Source organism: Leptopilina heterotoma, unplaced genomic scaffold (genome assembly GCF_015476425.1).
Source record: "Leptopilina heterotoma isolate Lh14 unplaced genomic scaffold, ASM1547642v1 Lhet_88, whole genome shotgun sequence".
NCBI lineage: Eukaryota > Metazoa > Arthropoda > Insecta > Hymenoptera > Figitidae > Leptopilina > Leptopilina heterotoma.
This window is the reverse complement of record NW_025111191.1, coordinates 1,970,884-1,983,261: the sequence shown is the minus strand read 5'-3', so window position 1 is coordinate 1,983,261 and position 12,378 is coordinate 1,970,884. Positions and strand designations below refer to the sequence as shown.

General features: G+C 23.1%; 1 protein-coding gene across 1 annotated transcript in view; it reads left to right on the top strand.

Moving 5' to 3' along the window:
* LOC122511632 (neural cell adhesion molecule 2-like) overlaps positions 1-11,179 on the top strand; it is a 198,401-nt gene extending 187,222 nt beyond the window's left edge. Inside the window, exons 10-12 of the mRNA XM_043627006.1 lie at positions 4,635-4,883; positions 6,610-6,890; positions 10,522-11,179. Coding sequence (XP_043482941.1) covers positions 4,635-4,883; positions 6,610-6,890; positions 10,522-10,662 — 671 coding nt within the window. The 3' untranslated portion in view covers positions 10,663-11,179. The remainder of the gene's footprint in view (positions 1-4,634; positions 4,884-6,609; positions 6,891-10,521) is intronic.
* Positions 11,180-12,378: the final 1,199 nt, after the last annotated feature.

Sequence of the window (12,378 nt, the reverse complement as noted above, 5' to 3'; positions counted from 1 at the left end):
CAATTCTTTTCCAAAATTCAATTATTTTCAAAAATTTTAATAAAATTCTTGTCAAAATTTCAATTATTTTCAAAAATTTCCCTCATTTCAATGATTTTTAATATTTACTATTTTAATAAAATTTCACAAAATAATTCATTTATTTAAAAACAATTTGGATAAAATTGTACGCAAACATTTAATTATTTTCATTTTACAGGAATTCAATTATTTACAAATTTTTTATAAGTATCTTCTCAATAATTCAATTATTTTCAAAAAAAAAAATAAAACTCATGGTAGAATTTCAATTATTTTTAATACAATTTTAATCTAATTTCTCGAAAAATGAAATTATTCTTAAAAATGTTATTGGAATTCGTCAAAAGAATTTTAATTACCTATTTAAGAATTTGTTGATAAACTTTTTTAAATGAGAGTTAAATTTTAAAAAAACATTTAATTCTTCAATAAATTATTTACTTTTGTATTTAAATAATTGAATTCTCATTGAATTTTCTAATACAAATTTATTTAAAAATGTATTTTAGTTAAAATTTTAGATAATAATTAAATATATAAAAATAATTATGAAGAAGTTATAATAACAATATTCTTATAATATAAAATAATTATTTTATCTTTCGAATTTCTTATATTATTATAAAAAATGAAGAAATCGATGACTCCGAGTCGAAGACTCGGAGTGATCGATTTCTTCATTTTTTTTAAAAACAATTTTTATTTTAAAAATAAGTTATTGATGTTTTTGAATAATTTTGCAATTAAAGAAATTTGTAAATAAATATAATAGAACATTTTTTTTGAGTGAAATTAATTAAAATAATCAATAAATCATTTCATTGTCTGACAATACTTGACTTATACTACTTAAATTCAACAAATTATTTTATTATAAAAAATTGAGAATTAAAGTCTGACCAAAAACGTGCTTTTACTACTGAAATTGTGAAATTTTAAACTAGAAAAAAAATTTTACTACTAATATGGTAAAATAATGGAAATTATAAATTAAATGTTTAAATGTAAACTGGCTTTTACTAATGACGATAAAAATTACAAGAGAAAGAAATTTTGTCTGACAATAATTGGTTTACACTACTTATATTTAACCAATAATTTTATTAGAAATCGAGATTAGAAATTAATTTTTATTACTCAAATTTAATAAAATTAACAAAAAATCCTAACACTTGTCTGACTAAAATGTCAAATAACAAGGAAAAATACATATTGTCTGACAGAAATTGATTTATACTACTGATCTTCAACAAATTTTTAATTTATTACAAATCGAGAATATCAGTCTGGCCAAGTACGACCTTTTACTACTGAAACTAAAATTACTGCAATAATTATTCTTGTCTGTTCAGAAATTGACTGTCACTACTGATATTCAGTCAAAACATCACAATTTTTAAATATTTGTCTGACTGTAACGTTCTTTTACCACTAAAATTATAAGTAAAGAAAACAAGTAAAAATAATATTTACAGGGATTAAAATTATTTCTTTGGTTATTTTATATTACTAAAAATACACATTTATCTATTTCACTACTTACGAAATAATCTCGACATGAAATATATTTAACTCACCTGAAACAGAAAGAAAATGCATTATATTAGAATTATTATTTAGAAAATTAAAAAATTCTAACAAAAATAGTTTGACTAAAAATAAACAGATACTAGTCTGACTAAAACATATTTTCATCACTGAAATTTATCATAAATACGTGTCAAAATAAAAATCAAATAAAAGTAAATTAATAAAAGATTGAATGCCTGTTTGACTAAAATTGACATTTACTACTTAAACTAAAATTACTCGACGAAAATTTCGCCCGACTAATACTGAATTTTACTACTGTATAAAATAATAAATTAATTAATAATTGACAATTGGCACAGAATAATTAGTAGAAATTACTAAGAATCGTCCAATTTTAAGTTTCAACTGACTTTTACTACTGACGATAAAAATAACAAGGAGAAACTTTTTGTCTGAGTAAAAATTGACACCTACTACTTAATTAATTTTAAAATACAATAAACTTTAAAATAAATAATTAAAAAGTAGTAAATGTAAAAAAAATTCGTAGTTTGTAGATGAAATGAAAACGTAGAACATTTTTTCCATTTTTCATACTTTTTATATTTATTATATTTTCTACTAAAAGAGCAATTTTCCCATTAAAAAAAATAACTTTTTCTCTAATATTATTTTAAAAGATTAAAATTAAATATCAACATCAACGTTAATAATTACAATTTAAAAAAAAAAGAAAACATCGGAAATTTACACTCATTCACCGTTATAAAAGAGTGTCAACGCACATAATAATAATCACCTTCATAACACTTGTTAATAATCGAAAATTCACACTAATACTTCAATCTGACTCGCGGCAGTTTTTCGATTCAGTGAAAAACAGTGAAAATCATATATCCTGCCTTTTAGGGAATTGCTTTTAAAGTAATGATAAACAGCGGAACGCTTTTCACCAAAAACTTCCAATCCAGAAGCTGGATTTGTGCGAGCACTTTTTTTTTTTTTTTGCTTCCAATTCACACGTTTGCATTCGAAAGTTGATTGTCATATTTGTTTTACTTTATTGCTAAAGTACAATGGGCAGAGAAATGAATTATTATACACTGACAATGAGCAAAATAAAAGGAAAAAAAATATTTTTCATAGTTATATGTATATTATTGATTATATAGAGTGGAAAAAATAATTTTCTTCTTGTTGTGTTAGTATAATTTTCTGTTATTTCTATTGTAGTAATAAAAAAAGTAATATTTGTATATTGGAAATGATTCGGTGGAAAAAAAAATTCTTTTTCCACTAAATTTAATTGAAATGAAAGACTCGAAATGATGACTATGATATGTGTGTGTCTCAATAAAGTTAATTGAAATGTGTCATTCGAAGCGAACAGATGTTAACTTTTTTTCGTGGAACTCGATGGGAATAATTGTAAAAAAAATATCGAAGTGAAAAGTCATGATTTTTGTCGAATTACTTTTTGATGATTCTCTACCATTTTTTTTTTTTTTTTTTTATTGTCTCTTCTCCGCAGATGGAAATTTTTATCACAACATTTCTTTTAGAGTTTGTCGTTGAAAATTTATTTGTTACAAAAAATGTAGTAAGAAAAAATTCATTTTTAACAAAATTTGATAGCAAAAAATGTAGTAAAAAAATTCATTTTTAACAAAATTTGATAACAAAAAATGTTGTAAGAAAAAATTCATTTTTAACAAAATTTAATAACAAAAAATTTAGTGACAAAACATTTATTTTTCACAAAAAATTTAGTAACAAACAATCTAGAAGAAAAAAAATTCAGTAACAAAAAATTTATCTGTAACAAACAATTTAGAAACAACAAATTTATTTCTACCAAAAAATTTAGTAACGAAAAATTTATTTCTAACAAATAATTTAGTAACAACAAATTTATTTCCTAAATAAATTTACTAACAAAAAATTCAAGAACAAAAATATTATTTTTAAAAAACAATTTAGTAACAAAAAATTCAGGAACAAAACATTATTTGTAGCAAACAATTTAGTAACAAAAAATTCACTAACAAAAAATTTTTTTGTAACAAAAAATTTAGTAACAAGAACATAGTAACAAAAAATTTATTTATAACCATTAATTTAGAATCAAAAAGTTCATTTGTACCAAACAATTCAAAAACGAGAAATTTATTTTTCACAAAAAATTTAGTTACAAACAATCTAGTAGCAAAAAATTCAGTAACAAAATTTTATCTGTGACACAGAATTTAGAAACAACAAATTTAATTCTACCAAAAAGTGTATTAACGAAAAATTTATATCTAACAAAATTTATAACAATAAATTTATTAACGGAAAATTTGTTTCTAACAAACAATTAAGTAACAATAAATTTATTTCCTAAATAAATTTACTAACAAAAAATTCAAGAACACAAAGATTATTAGTAACAAACAATTTAGAAACAAAAAATTGAGGAAAAAAAATTTTATTTATAACAAACAATTAGGAACAACAAATTTAGTAACGGAAAATTTATTTTTAACACAGAATTTAGTAACAACAAATTTAGTACAGTAAAATTTATTTTTAACAATCAATTCGTTAATAAAATTTAGCAACAAAAAATTCAGTAATAAAAAATTTTTTTGTAACAAACGATTTCGTATCAAAATATTTATTTGGAACAAACAATTTAGTAACAATAACTTAGTAACTAAATGATTTAAAATTTATTACCAACAAAAAATTAAAAGACTAAAAATTTTTTTCCGACTTTAAAAGTAAGTGACTAAAAAATTATTTCCAACAAAAAATTGAATGACTAATAACAACAAAAAATTTAGTTAACAAAATTTTATTTCTAACAAACAAATTAATATAAAAAAATATTTTAGTAAAAATAATTTGTAACAAAAAAATAATTTGTACTAGCAATAAATTCTGTAACAAAAAATTTATTTGTAACAAATAAAATATTTGAATACAAAAATGTTTTTTGTTTCGTTTTACTTTTCTTCAAGTTTTACTTTTCTATTTAAGTAAATCTTTTTCCTTAGACGTGTAAAAATAATTTTTTTCGTTTGGTTTTTTTTTTGCAGGCAACACTGATGCGCCATTGTTGAGTCCACTGCTTTTGGGTTTGGCAGCGACTGCAACACTTTTGGCACTTGCCGTAGCCGTTTTTGTGGCAGCTTTATATCGGAAGCACTCTGGCGGCCGTGGAGGAAGTCCAAAGCACGCTCCTATCGTGTGTGAACCACCTAATGCAGGTTCAACTACTCCTGTACATTCTCAAACTAAACAAGCGGTCGAAGATATCGATCCTGACATTATACCCAACGAATATGGTGAGACTTGAAATAATTATACACTTGAAACATGAATTTCAGTTTTTTTTTCTCTTTTTAAAGTGCCCTTTTATGTAACAAAAAGTAATTTTTTTCACACACTTAAAGTGGTATTTAGCTTAGGAGAAAAAAATTTACTTCGGGAAATTTTTTTTCCTAATTTTCAAAGTAGATTCCGTTTTAAGTTTCATTTGAACGCCCAGCAAAGAAAAAAATGTAATTGACTTTTAGAGGCTAGTAAATTGTTTATTTTGGTTTAAATAGATTTTATTTGGTTTAAAATTCAAATAAATGTTTTTTGGTTCAAATTAATATTATTTGGTTCAAATAAATGTTGCTTGAATTAAATAAATTTTATTTGGTTCAAATAAATTTGGATTAATCAAAATATTTCTCTGGATGAAAAATAAATTTCTTTCTTATTCGATTTTTAATAATCTAATTTTTCTCAATTCCTATTTAAACGTAATTTAATTCGCTTCTTTTTATTTTTGAACATTATCAAAAAATATTTGATTATAATGAAATGAAATTAAAAATATTCCGTCTGCATTTTATGATAAGTAATAATAATGTAATTTTACTAGAATAAAATTAAATATAAAACGTTCTTTCTAATTTTATGTAGGAAAAAACTCACTCCACTGAAATGAAAAATAATTGATGATTTATGAATAATTTGAACTGCAAATGAAAATTTTTTTCTATTAATTTCTTTTCTTAGTGAATTATTTCTTTTTCTGAAATCGTTTAAATTCTAATTATATCATTGAAGTGTACTAATTTTTCAACTAGGTCTCGTTTTTTTTAATTATAATAAAAGTAAATTTAAAGAAACTAAATTATTTATTTAAGCCCGTACAGTGTTTAAATAAATAAATAAATAAGTAAACCAATAATAATAATAACAGCAATAAAAATTTGGAAAATTGTTATTTTTATAATTTTATAATTTTTATTTGTAAAAAATTATCTTTATTATAATAATTTAGTTTTATTATTAATATTTATTTTTATTATAAATATTTATTTTTACTATAAATTTTTTTTCCAAATTTAAAATAGGTAACAGAGAATAATAAATTTTTTTCTCCCAATTTCTATTTATTAACAAAAAAAGTCCACGCGGAAAAAATTTAATTACCGCGATGTTATAATTTTAACATTATTATTTTTACACTGAGACTAAAAATGAATTCATGATTTATTGAAGATTGCGAGAGCGTATCGCTAAAAGGAGAATACGCTTTTAAGAGTCGTTAAAACTTCTTTGTCAAATTAATAAAGAAACTGTTGTGTTAAGTATTTTATTAGATTACAAGAAGCCTTGTACAAAGAGGAAAAAAATTTCCCATTTTCTCCTGAAATAATTAAAATTAGAAAAGAGCAAAAAAAAAAAAAAAAATTTCCGAATTATTACAAATAGTATGTAAAATTTTAGTAATTAAAAATTGCAACTTAGAATTAAAAATTACTTTAAAATCAATTCCATCAAATATTAAAAGTCAGGAAGTTTTTTTTATTTTTTTTTAAAGGGGTGTAAAAAAAGTTTTGGCCGGAAATGATGAAAGAGTATATTTCTATGACAGGAAATACGTGATCGATTTTGTTTGATATGTTAAAGGGACGTTGGCTGTGAATTAAGGGGCAAGGGAGATTGTTTTTTTTTTTTTTAATTAAGTTAGTGACGTTAACTTTTAAAGGGCTTCGTAAAATCTGTTCGTAGAAAGAAGACCCTTAACGTATACCCCTGTCTGCAAGACACCGCCACAAAGACGGAGGAAGGATCGGACAACAGATGACGCTACCTCACCGGAGAAGAAGCCTATCGTCCGATCGACAATTGATCTTCAACAAGATCTAAGATTGGCCGATTCATCGCCAATGCCGACAATAAATTTCACTCACAATCATGTTCTTCAGCCAATTTTGTACAGTCAAACGCCAACAATGGCGGAATTTAAACAAATGGCAATGGACGCCTACAATCAACGTAACAATCATAATGTGAGTTTTCATTTTTATATTTTATTTTTTAATTATTATCTTATTGATGAATTATTTCTTTTTTTAATTATTATTTAATATTTATTTATTAATCAAATTTTTAATTTCATTTCAATTTCATTTTCATTTTCATTTTCATTTTCATTTTCATTTTCATTTTCATTTTCACGTTCACGTTCACGTTCACGTTCACGTTCACGTTCACGTTCACGTTCACGTTCACGTTCACGTTCACGTTCACATTCACTTTCACTTTCATTGGGAAAATGAAAATTAAAAGCAATAAAGAAAAGTAAAATTGAAAAATTGAAGGTTTTAGTTCCTTTTTAACATTTTTACTTTCATTTTCATTGTTAGCCAATTTCATTTCCAGGGATATTCATTTTCATTTCCACTCTTAGCGATTTTCATCTTCTTTTTAAAGGATATCTATTTTCATTTATACTTTTAGAAATTACTATTTTCACTTCAACTGCTTTTTATTTTTCACTTTGATAAATTTTTCAATTCCATTTACACTTTTATACAGTTAAAATAAAAATAAAAATAAGAAATAAATTCTGTCAAGGTGAATGACAAAGTAAAAATCAAAAGTATATTAAGTGAAAGTAACAATGAAAATTAATTAAAGTGAAAGTGAAAGTAAAAATGAAAAGCTGTGAAAGTGGAACTAAAAACGAAAGTGAAAATGAAATTCTGCTAAAGTGAAACTAAAACGAAAGTGAAAATTAAATTCTGTTAAATTGAAACTAAAAACGAAGCTGAAAATAAAAATATTTTAAAGTGAAAGTTAAAAACGAAAAGAAAATGAAAGTAAATTAAAAAATATATATAAAACTGAGAATGAAAATTTGCTAAAGGGAAAGTGTAACCCGAAAATTTGTCAAACGTGAAAGTAGAAATGAAAATGAAAATAAAACATAAAATTAAAAAAAGAAAATGAAACCGAAAAACTGGCAAAGTGAAAGTAAAAGTGAAAATAAAAATCATTCAAAGGGAAAGTAGAAACGCAAATGAAAGTAAAAGACAAAATAAAATTACAAAAAATAATGAAATTCATAAATAATTAAAAAATAAAAGTAAAATAAAAAAATATCAAGTAAAGGAAACGTAAGAGTTAAAGTAAAAATAGAAGTAAAAGTGTAAATGAAAATCGGTCAATGTGAAAGTAAAAACAAAATTCAATGACAAAATTAAATTACATGAAATAAAAAGAAAAAGTAAAAAAAATGATAGTGAAAATGAAAAACTTTCAAAGTGACAGTAAAAATTAGAATGAAAGTCTGGCAAAGTGAAAGTAAAGACGAAAAATGTAAATAAAAGACGAAATAAAATTACAAAAAATAATAAAATTTATAAAGAAATAAATATAAATAAAATAAAAGTAAAATAAAAAACTGTCAAGTAAAAGTGAAAATGAAAATCAGTCAAAGTGAAAGTAAAAACAAAATTTAATTAACAAAATTAAATTACGTAAAATAAAAAGAAAAATTTTTAAAATGATAGTGAAAATGAAAACCTTCTAGGTGACAGTAAAAGTTGAAAAGAAAATTTGGCAAAGTGAAAGTAAAGACGAAAATATAAATAAAAGAAGAAATTAAATTACAAAGAATAATCAAATTCATAAAGATATAAAAATAAAAAACTGTCAAGTAAAAGTGGAAGTAAAAGTGAAAATGAAAATTAGTCAAAGTGAAAGTAAAAACGAAATTCAATAACAATATTAAATTACATAAAATAAAAGTTAAAAGAAAAATTTATTTATTTATTTATTCATAAAATAAAATAGAAGTAAAATAAAAAACTGTCGAGTAAAAGTGATAGTAAAAATGAAATTCAATAATAATATTAAATTACATAAAATTAAAATTAAAAGTAATATTTATTTATTTATCCATAAAATAAAATAAAAAACTGTCGAGTAAAAGTGAAAGTAAAAGTGAAAATTAAAATCTGTTAAAGTAAAAGTAAAAACGAAAATGAAAATATAAAACAAAATGGAGTTAAAAATGTAATAAAATTCATAAATAAATAAAAAAATAAAGTAAAATCGATATAAAAAATGTCAAGTAAAAGTGAAAGTAAAAATGAAAGTTAATGTGAAAATAAAAGTGCAAATGAAAATCTATCAAAATGAAAATAAAACCGAAAATAAAAATAAAAGGGAAGTTAAATTATAGAAAATAATAAAATTCATAAATAAAAAAATAAAAGTAAAATAAAAAACTCAAATAAAAGTAAATGTAAATTTTCGAAAATAAAAGTGAAAATAAAAGTGAAAGTGAAGGTGAAAGTAAAAAATGAAAGTATACAAGTAAAAGTAAATGTGGAAATGAAAGTAAAAGTGAAAATGAAAGTAAAAGTGAAAATGAAAGTAAAAGTGAAAATGAATGTGAAAATTATAGTAAAAATGAAAAATGAATGTGAAAATGAAAGTAAAAGCGAAACTAAAATTAAAAATCTGTCAAGACAAAAGAAAAACTGAAAAAAATAAAACCCCACGAAATTATTCAATAAAAAAAGCAACATCAATTCTCCCAACTCAAGTAATTTCTAAACTCGTAAAAAAGTTTATCTGAAATAAATTGTAAATACTTAAAAGCTAAATGTCGAAAACAATTAACAAATAAAAGTAAGAGTAGGGTAATTAATGTTGTTCTTTGCAAAACGTATAGAAGGGCGGAGGAAGAGAGGAGAGGGGGGTCGAGGGGACGAACTTTAATGCACGACAAGACTTCCACTTTAACTTTTACGGCCCAGGGTTATCTATGCTTCTTCGGAGAGTTTAATTACCTCCAAGTTTTCCTCGATAATTCGAGAGGGCCAGTTTCGATGCGCGTGACACGACTCTGGGTCTTTCTCTCTCTTTTTTTCTACTGATATTCTCTCTTTTTACTTGGCCTGAGAGTTTCTTGAAATGCCTGAATAATTTAAATCGAAAATCCATTGAGAGAAAAAAAGAGAGAGCGAGAGAGAGAGAGAGAGAGAGAGACTTTTCTGACCATCGGTTATCTGGAATTCAACTTTTTCACTGGGTCTTCATGGAATCCTTCGATCCACTCACCAGTGGAGAGAAAAATTAATGAAGGCCAACGCTTCTGGGTATATAGCCAATCTTTTATAGTGTAGTTCAGATTTCTCATTATTCTTCTCACACTCATAGAAAACTTGTCCAAACAGCGGAAAATCGACAAAAATGGGGAGAAAAAAAATTGTACATTTTTTTTATCTCATAATAAGAGTTTCGTTAATTTTTTCTTTCAAATTATTTTTTTTTAGTCGAATATAATAATAATAATATTAAATAATAATAATAAATAAATAATTATTTATAAGTTAGTAAATAAATAATTATTTATAAGTTAGTAAATCAATTATTATTTATAAATTAGTAAATAAATAATTATTAATATGTAATTATTATAATAATGATTATTACGAAAATAATTATAATTAGAATAATTAAATAATAATTTTAGTGATAATAATTATTTTAATTACAGTAAAATTAATTAATAATAGTTTACCTTTTTTTATTTTGGAAAATTTTTTCCGGAAAGAAATGACTAATTACAGAAAAATTGTAAGCGAAAGAAAATGTTAATTATCACGATTTTTGTTTTTAATTTAGGTTTATTACAGTCTCCAAAGGAGCAAAGGAATCTCGTCACTGCAACAAAGGCCAGTTTCTTCGAGTCTCTCAGCACAGGGTAAAATTCATACCCCGGAAGTTGTGACGCGCTCGAATAGAATACAAGAAAGTTGTATATAAATCCTCGAAGACTGTCAGCATTTTTTTTCCCCTTTTATTTTCATTTTTTTTTTTGTACGAGGCCGAGCGTAAAAGATTTTGCAAAAAAAAAAAAGAATAAAATGAAAAAAGAAAGAAAGAAAAAAAATTAACAAAAGAAGAAAAGTCGTACAAGCGTTCTGTATAGAGAATTAAAAACAAAACTGTAATATCGACTGCCTCTGAACTACGAACTTTAAGCAGAAATTTATTAAAAAAAAATTCTTATACAAAAAATGACGAAAACTACAATAAAATGTGTAGTCTTCGTTTATTTGATGTACCAGTTTAAAGATGATTATGAAAAAAAACTAATTATCTCTTTTTACCGTTCATTGTGTACAAAACTAACAGAGTTTTATTCTAAGGCTCGATCGTTCTGACGTGAATAGAGACGGAAATTAGAAAAAAAAAATTTAATATTAGTACTTAAAAAATATATGTATTTTACTCTCCCTTTTTTTCTACAAAAATTTTATAATGTAATTTTTCATATAAAAGTTATAAATTAATATTAGAATAATTTCTACGTCTTGAAATTATTCTATTTAGTATTATTTCTATTTACTCTTTTTTTTTGCTATTGTATACTTTTTTTGTCTATATTATAAAAAAAAGGTGGAAAAGAAATCCAAATATTGAAAATTAATAGCTTTTGAACTAAATTGAAATAAAATTTTTTACACATTTATTTGATAAGAAAGCAGTGTGAAAACAACTGCTTGATTTCTAAAAGAAAATCAAACTGTTTGTAAATAAAAATATTATTTAGTCTAAGATTTTATCTACGTTATAAAAAAATAAGTCCTAAGTTATGCATTTTAAAAGCAAATAGGATATTTTTCATACTTAACGAATATTCGAAATTTTAATCTTAAGTTGACTTTTTCAAAAAAAAAGTTTTTTTCCTCGAAAACAAGTATTTTTTAAGAAAAAAATTTTTTTTCTTCTAAAAACAAGTATTTTTCACGAAAAAAAGATTTTTTCGTAAACATAAGTATTTTTTCCAAAATAAGTATTTTTTTCCAAATCGAAAATTTATTGTTTTTTCAAAAATTCGCGTTTTGATTCTTTTTATTTAAAAAAAAACGATTGTGATAAAATTGAGAATTTAAAAGAAATTATTTTCAGTGACAGTGAAAATCACTGGGCATTGTGATTGTTGATAATAATAATTATTGAATCGAGAAAAAAACTATTTGAAAAAATAATCCCATGGAAAATTAATTGAAAATTTCCCTCAATTTTTGGATGTTCAAATGAAGGAAATTATTTATTTTGTTTAAATTAAAATTCAAGTATAAAGAATGCAGTATTAAAAATTAAATTATAAATATAAAATGAGGTTAAAGGTTATAAGTTTTATTCATTTTTTTGGTATTTAATTCAGAGATGCGATTTTTGTAATTTTACTTTGATTTTCGAATCGATTGACTTTGTTATTAATTTTTTAATTTAATTTCACTTTGAGTTTTATTTTTTGACTTTGACATTAATTTTCACTTTCATTTTGATATTTATTTTGACTTTGACTTTGACTTTGACTTTGACTTTGACTTTGACTTTGACTTTGACTTTGACTTTGACTTTCACCTTTTGATTGTAATTTGACTTTAGCATTGATTTTCACATTCCGACTCTGATTTGATTTTCAAGTTAATTTTTTGTTTTGACGTTCAAAGTGAAAGTAAAGGTCAA